At 38.4% G+C, this 8,156-nt stretch overlaps 1 protein-coding gene across 4 annotated transcripts in view; it reads left to right on the top strand.

Moving 5' to 3' along the window:
- The first annotated feature begins 3,621 nt into the window (after nucleotides 1-3,621).
- The window catches only part of N4BP2L2 (NEDD4 binding protein 2-like 2), a 34,294-nt gene continuing 29,759 nt past the window's right edge, over nucleotides 3,622-8,156 (top strand). The window contains exons 1-2 of one of the 4 annotated variants that reach the window (XR_001514065.1): nucleotides 3,622-3,791; nucleotides 4,740-5,989. Coding sequence is in view for 3 of the 4 variants with exons in the window: in XM_015564837.1 (XP_015420323.1) it covers nucleotides 4,740-5,989 (1,250 nt within the window). In the remaining variant the exon portion in view is untranslated. The remainder of the gene's footprint in view (nucleotides 3,792-4,739; nucleotides 5,990-8,156) is intronic. The other 3 variants (XM_015564837.1, XM_006765064.2, XM_015564838.1) reach the window with 3 other exon arrangements.

Raw genomic sequence — 8,156 nt, 5'->3', positions numbered from 1 at the left:
AGATAGTGTAAGGAGCCTCTGGGACAGCTTCAAGCGTACCAACATCCGAATTATAGGGGTGCCAGAAGAAGAGAGAGCAAGATAATGAAAACCTATTTGATGAAATAATAACAGAAAACTTCCCCCACCTGGTGAAAGAAATAGACTTACAGGTCCAGGAAGCGCAGAGAACCCCAAACAAGAGGAATCCAAAGAGGCCACACCAAGACACATCATCATTAAAATGCCAAGAGCAAAATACAAAGAGAGAATCTTAAAAGCAGCAAGAGAAAGACAGTCAGTTACCTACAAGGGAGTACCCATACGACTGTCAGCTGATTTCTCAATATAAACTATGCAGGCCAGAAGGGAATGGCAAGAAATATTCAAAGTGATGAATAGCAAGGAGCTACAATCAAGATTACTCTACCCAGCAAAGCTCTCATTTAGAATTGAAGGTTAGAGCTTCACAAACAAGAAAAAGCTAAAGGAGTCCATCACCACCAAACCAGTATTACATGAAATGTTGAAGGTTATTCTAGAAGAAGAAGGAGAAAAAGAAGGAGAAGGAGGAGGAGGAGGAAAAACAAAGGAGAAGGGGGAGGAAGGGGAAAAGATAAACAATATGAACAATAAAATGGCAATAAATACATACCTATCAACAATTGAATCTAAAAATTAAAATAAATGAACAAGGAATCTAATGAACAAAATAAAGTGGTGAATAAAATAGAATCTGAGGCATGAATACATGGAATAGATTGACAAATCTCAGAGGGGAGTGGGAGGGTGGGAAGAGATTAACCAAAGATCTTACCTATGGACATAGACAGTAGGGTGGGGAAGGCCTGGGGTGGGGCAGGAACCAGGTGGAGGTGAGCAATGGGAGAAGAGGGACATCAGTAATACTCTTAACAATAAAGATTTAAAATTTTTAAAAATCTGAAAAAAAACTAAGGAAATCTGAATAACTAGGGACTGTCGTCGATATTAATGTATTAATATTGGTTCATTAATTGTAGCAGTATATCATAATAATTTAAGAGGTTATTAATAGGGGAAACTGTGATGTGTACACATGTTTGGAGGGGGGTTATGTTGGAACTCTCTGTATTATCTACTCAATTTTTCTGTGAATCTAAAACTGTCCTAAAATGAGTTTAAAAATAAATACAGATAGCAATGGATTATAACATTTTAAGAGATACATGAATTCATAATGATAGTAAAGAAACAAATAAGGAGGATTCTTATACAGGGTGGCCCATAAATTGCTTTACAACTTAAAATTTAATAATTTTTTTGTTCATTTTTTCTACTTTTAAAATAATATAAAGTACAGAAAATGGGAATTTTTAAAACTATGTATGAAAAATTATGTCACATAAATGACCTCCGTTTTTTGCTTTGCTAGCATGGGCTCTATGGTATTTTCCATGACGGCTCTTAACATGTCAGGCTCCAACACTTGAATTTCTTCCTGAATGTTGTCCTTAAGCTGCTGGATAGTCCTAGACTTTAATTCATGCACCAATTGCACCTTGTATGGGTACATGTGTAAATTTGTTTGCATGCACTGCAACAAAGTCCATAAGGTTCCAAGTTCTCAAGAATCTTCCAGGGGACATTCCTGGTTCTTCCTGAATGCTCTGCTACACACGCTCAATATTTTCCTGCGCATGTACTGAATGTGACCTCCTGGCGTGGCAAGTCACTAATAGACACTTGTTGTTGGAAATGTTGAACTAAGCGATGTATTGCTGGTTTTGTGGATGGATTCCTGACATGGAGATAGCTCATGTATTATGCTCTCTGTGTTAGAACAATGAGTGTTAATTTTCAAAATAAAAATTCAATGATTTTTACGCATTGCTCCGTCATGAATTTTTCCACAATAAATTTCCAGGGAACAAATTTTCAAAATTTGAAACAAACAAACAAACAAAATTAGTCACCCTGGCAAGTTTGGCTCAGTGAATTGTGGCTGCCCAAGGACTGAAAGGTTCCAGGTTTGATTCCAGTCAAGGGCACATTCCTCAGTTGCAGGCTCAATCCTGGGCAGGTATAAGTGACTTATGGGCCACCCTGTAGCAGCATTAGGACCAATAAATGTGAAGGATTTGAATGAGTTAGAAAAAAAAATCAGTATTTTGTAACCTTCCTGGTAAATATTGGTTGCAGCAAGAATCATCAATGGAGGCTGAACCATAAGGTAGAGTTTGAGTAGGAGCAAGATATTTGCTTGGCCTCAAAGTATCTCCTCACAGATTGCTCATTAGTTCCAAGGAGGAAAATATACAGTGGAGAAACTGGATAACACCTTGATCAAGTGATAGAGATTATCACCTTACAATAGATAGACAGACATCCTGTGCCTCTGGATGTAATATCCAAAGAATGACCCACTTCATTTATGTGGCTGTTTCGAGGAATGATGCATAACTGGAGTCTACTCAGGAGGAAATGTCAAATGATTGTCAATGTGGAAACTTGTTTTTTGAGGAAGAGTCTTTCTTTGTAAGGGAATGCAATGCTTTGCTGAGCCCTCTTGTTCATAAGGCTGTTAAATAATCAAATGCAAACATTCCGTACTGTGATTTTTTTTTATTGTCTAAAAGTTTTACATATGTCTCCTTTTCCCCAATCTGTACTGTGATTTTAAATATTATATTTATAAATTAAAACACTATGACAACTAAGATTTATTTAAATATGAAGAGATTAGCAGTTACCCTGGCAGGAATAGGAGAGAATGCTGGGCAGGGTGGGGGTCTAGGGAGAGGGGACCCTGCGCTGAACATTACCAGTTGTTCAGTTCGTATCCTTTTTTTAAACTATTATTTTTTATTGATTGATTTTAGAGGGGGGGGGGAGGGGGGGCTACAATTTGTTGTCCCACTTATTTATGCACTCATTGGTCGCTTCTTATACGTGCCCTGCAGGTGGGGCGGGTGTGATCTAACCTGTAACCCTGGCACACCGGAGGACGCTTTAAGCAAGGCCGGTATTTATTTCTAATTTAATAAACACATAGCCTTTCTTTTTACCAAGCGCTGTTCTAAGCGTCTTTCCCCATATTGTACTGACTTTTAAGTGGAAAAGCTCAGTAATTGGTCTTTATCTCCCAAAACAAAACAGATATATGACACTACATGATTTTATCATAAGCGTTTTTATCAGTTGTCAAGGCTCTGCTGCAGCGATGTTCTCCTTCGGTGGAAGAACAGGAGACTACAATTACTGAATGGTTTTCGTGTAAACAAGGGCAGCTCTACTTTGCGATACCAAACGTTGAGTTTTATTTGAAAAACCTGATTCTTTCTAAAAAGCCTTAAAAGCAGAGAGGGCCGCTTACGTATATTTTTTGGGTGCAGACACTCACGTTCTCCATTCCTTTAAAGGTGAATCCCACAGCACGACACCATCTTTTTTGGCTAAAGTTGGAGTTTTAAGTACAGTAACTTCCCCACTCTAGGGACCAGTTCCGGGTTAAGTTTGTTGCAAAATCAGCGGGTTCATGGCGCAATGGAGTCTGGGAGACCAGTCGTCCGCAGACGCGCAGCCCGGTGTGACGCTGGACTTCAATTCCAACAATGCCCTGCGCGAGCCCGCGATTTCGTCTGGGTTACTGTGAGGTGGCCGCCATTTGTTCGCTGCTGTGTGTGGCTCGTAGTTCTGGGCTGGGCTTCCAGTCCTCCAGGCCTTTGCTTTAGGGCCGTGTTCCCGCGTTTCTTTAGCGTCTCAGAAGCCCGTGTCTTTCCAGAATACGGTTTCATTGGGAGGTGAAGGTCAATGCGGAGCTGTCCGGTAAGGTGAGTAAACAGTCAATTTCAAGTGTGTGTGTGTGGGGGAGGGGGGGAAGTGGGGGCGACTTTTTCAGTTTCTTCCTTCTAACGGCGACGTGGGTTCCCGGCCGGCACTTGGTCAGGCCCTTCCGTTAGCCGTACTGTACACGGATTCTCGGCAGAACCCGAACTTGTTTCCGTTGGGACCGAGAAAGCAGTGACGCACTTTTTGCCCGGCCTCCCGGGGAGGCTGTGGGACGCAGGTTGTGTGCAAGGCTGCGCTCCGTTACCACCACCCCCATCTCTTCCTGGGACTCTTCTGACTTTTCTAATGAGGAAACAAGAAGCCGAGAGGTGGCCGAGTTAGGGCTGTGGAGTTCGGCGTTCTTTATAGTTGTGTCTTTCTCGAGCCTCAGTCCTCTGGGTACTGTTCTCTGTTCGCCTTTTTGCCTTTTTCTTCGTGTTGGGGGCCCCTCAGAAATGTCAAGGGAAGCAGTTTATCTTCGAGATGGACCGGTCATCTAGTAAAGAGGAGCCCTTTGATGTGGGGAGTTGCCAGAACTTCTTCGCTAAACAAAAATGAAGTTTGTATTTGCCTCATTTTCAGTGCAGCTAAAGTAGTTTTTTTCTTTTAAATATCATCAAAATGTATATTGTTTATTCAACTTTACAAACTTACAAAGTTTTTTAAGTTCTCTAAGTTCAGAAATGTGTCATTTAGACTAAAGGAGAGGTATTTCTTTTTTTAAAGGATATTCATTTACCTTCAATGAGACACCTCTCAAAATTATAACAATACTTAAACAGTAACTTGACTATAAAATTACACACTTATAATTTTTGTATTTTGGGAAAATGTTACCATTTATTATCACAAACTTAAGTGCCTTTTTCTATTTTCTTGTTTCCGAAGAAACTTCTGTTTAGAATTTTTTAAATATTAGCTATTAATTGTATGATTTATGTGCTCCTCAGATGCCTTATGGTGAAATTGAAGCTAAATCCTTGGGATATGGGGAAGATCTAACAAGTGAACCACGCCATAAAAAATTGAAGTTAAGCCAAGAGTCTTTTGTTTTCCCCCATCATGGTAGTTCTAATTTTCACAGAGTCCAAGATAAAGTTGGAAATGATTGGATCCCATTGACCATTATTGATGTCAGAGGACATAGTTCTCCTCAGGAGGACAATGCCAAAATTACAGATTTGCTGAAACCTATGCATGATGAGAGGCCTGCTGATAGACCAGCTGTTGAATCCATTGATTCACAAGTTTTACAGGCTGCAAGTCCTCCATTGATATCCACAGATGATGAGATATATAGCACAAGTAAAGCATTTATAGGACCCATTTACAAACCCACTCAGGAAAAAAAATGTAAGGAAAGGAAGAATCAAGCAGACACTATCAATAGAATAGATGGCAAAGGAGGACAAGAAGAGAAACAGAAATTTAACTGCAAAAAATCAGAGATTGATAATGAGTTATTCCAGTTTTACAAAGAAATTGAAGAGCTTGAAAATGAAAAAGATGATTTGAAAGGCAGTTGTAAGGAACCTGAACCCTCTGAGGAACAATTTATTTCATATTACCAAGGCCATGATAATGGTCTGATCAAATATGAAGAAGAAAAGAAAAGAGATTTTACTAATGCTCTTCAGTCACATTGTGGTTATCAACAGTACATGGGGAATGAGCCAGGCAAATATTCTTGTCGTGGACAAGAAATACCTACATTTTGTGATGTGTCCTTTACTTCCTTCAGGCCTGAATGGCAATCAGTGCATTCTTTTATAGTACCCCGAGGTCCTCCTCTTCCCAGTTTTAACTACTTAAATATTCAAAGATTCAATGCTCCACCAAGTCTATCAAATATTTTCCATGCCCAAGATGGTCCTCAGATTCGAAATGGATGTTATGTAAATAATTGTCACATTAATTGGAATTGTTTGACTTTTGATCAAAACAATGAATATACTGACTATAGTGAGAATGTCATTAGTGATCTTCCCTATGGAAATGGCTACACTGTACAAGATGGGTATGTGAATAATGGTTTCTGTGAAACCAGTGAAGGATGCTGGAAAGATCCTTTGATGGGCAAGCATAATAGAACAGACAGGTTTATGAACCAGCAATTTCAAGAGGAAAAGTTAAATAAATTACAGAAGTTACTTATTCTTTTAAGAGGCTTGCCTGGTTCTGGGAAAACAACATTATCTCGGTAAGTAAAGGATACCAAGTGAATACTTGGCAATTCATTACTTTAAAATCATAAATGATAGTAGTGATAATTACTGACAAATGGTTTTGTTTCTAGTAGAAAATTTTTGTTATTCATGAAAGTGGCATCTGACTGTAAATATTTTTAAAAGATATTTTCTGATAGAGGAAGGATGAATTGGCATACCTATATTAATTTGCAAAGGTCTTTAATAATAAATACACCATTATATTTTAATAATAACAAAAAATTCATGTGTAATTATGACAGTGGTGAAAGCAAATGCTATATGAGAACTGTGCTGGCCTTCACTTTTAAGTCCGATATTTAAGAAGAGTTGGGCTTTGACTCAGCTGTTTCACTTTATGACCATGGACAGGTTTTGCTGTCTGTTAATAGAATGAGTAATACTTGAGAAGCAAATGAGATGACCCAAGGAAAGTAATTTTGAGCATGTTTCAAGCACTGTGCTCTGTTCATACCATTGACTGGCAGAGAGAACCCTTTTTTTTGTTTGTTTCTTTGAATTTAAGGAGTTTGAAGTGAGCAATATACAGGAGTGGGCAAAGAAGGTTTACAGTTGTTTGTATGGAAAAATAATACAACAATTAATAAATAATAATACAAGAATAAACTTTCTCATACCACTGTAAATCTACTTTTGCCCACCCTTGTATGAATTAATGGAGTTAGAACTGGTGATGTTTTATCTGACAAAAAAAATTTCAAATTCATGTTTTTGTTTACATTTTTTAAAAAGAATATTGTTGCCCACAAATTCATTTTTGCAGTTGTGAAAAATAACACAAAGAAATACAATACAAATTCTTTACAATACAAGATGATGGAATGTTTATGCCAGAGAAGGAGAAAAAGAAAATTTATGTGGTATCTTCGGGGGAGGATAAAGAATTCCAAGAAACCATTTTGTAAATATTTTATATTTCCTTGAAAGACAAACCTGAGCAGTCTAAACAAAAGTTTCTGTAGAAGCAAGAAATTAGAATAAGATTAAATTTATGATACAGACATTTCAAACTAGATTGTAAGCTGTGAACATTGTAAGTAAATTTTAAGTTTATTTTAGGCCTTTACTTTTTGATTCCTCTTTAGTGAAGATTTTGTGAAGATGAAATTACAGTTCTTTGGAAAGGATAGCAATTAGAAGTGAAGTCACAAACATGGGCACTTTTCTAGATTTAGAATATAATAGAAAAAAGTACTCGTTGAAATTTGGAAATTTGATCAAGGGATCTTCTAGCTAGGAACAGCTGACTAAGATTTAGAATAAACATAAGAAAGATTAGGTTTGGGACAACATATTGGAGTATGTTGAAACTGAAGATGAGTAAAATAGTGGTAATTCATTATAATTTCAGGGAGATGGTTGTAGTGGGAGGTGATAAAATTGATAATATGTGGTATGTATATTTTTAAGGGATTAGGTACGTATGTTATAAGAATGGAAGTTATAATAGAAATTACCATTTGTGTCACAATTTACAATTTGCACAGTACTTTCATATATAAAAATCTTGAGATGGGTTGTATTCTTTTCATTTTATAGAATAAGCAGAGGCTAAAGAGAATAAATTCAACTTAAGGACTTGGGAGAATTTTCTAAAACTGGTAAAAGAACAAGCTAGGGATATCAATGATAGTGTTTCTTCCCTACTCCTTTACTTCATACCTGATGCCTGAATAGCCCTGTGTGTGACTCCTGACTTGGAGGAGCTTGGTTAAAGAACCAGGAATATCTCTTTAAGTCAACAACCCCCAGCCTCTGGCCTATCTCTTTGGGGCAATTCATAAAGGAGACCTAGATGGGTGGGCAGGGCCTACTTTTGGGGGGCAATGGTTCTCGGGGCTCCCACACTGTGATAGGGCACAGGCCAACCAGGGGAATCCCCCCCTCCCCCCGCCAGTGCACAAATTTCGTGCACTGGGCCACTAGTTTTTTAATAAAGCAGGATTGTTTGTTTGGTATTGGATATAAAGCCACATACTCTCTGGTTAGGAACCTATTCTATATACATAAAAGTCTAAGCGACCGAACGCCTGAATGACCAGTCAACCGGTTGCTGTGACATGCACTGACCACCAGAGGGCAGACACAACGCAGGAGCTGCCCCCTGGTGGTCAGTGCACTCCTGCAGCGGGAGCGCCT

This window comes from Myotis davidii, unplaced genomic scaffold (genome assembly GCF_000327345.1).
Source record: "Myotis davidii unplaced genomic scaffold, ASM32734v1 scaffold701, whole genome shotgun sequence".
NCBI lineage: Eukaryota > Metazoa > Chordata > Mammalia > Chiroptera > Vespertilionidae > Myotis > Myotis davidii.
This window is presented reverse-complemented; position numbering and strand designations above follow the sequence as displayed.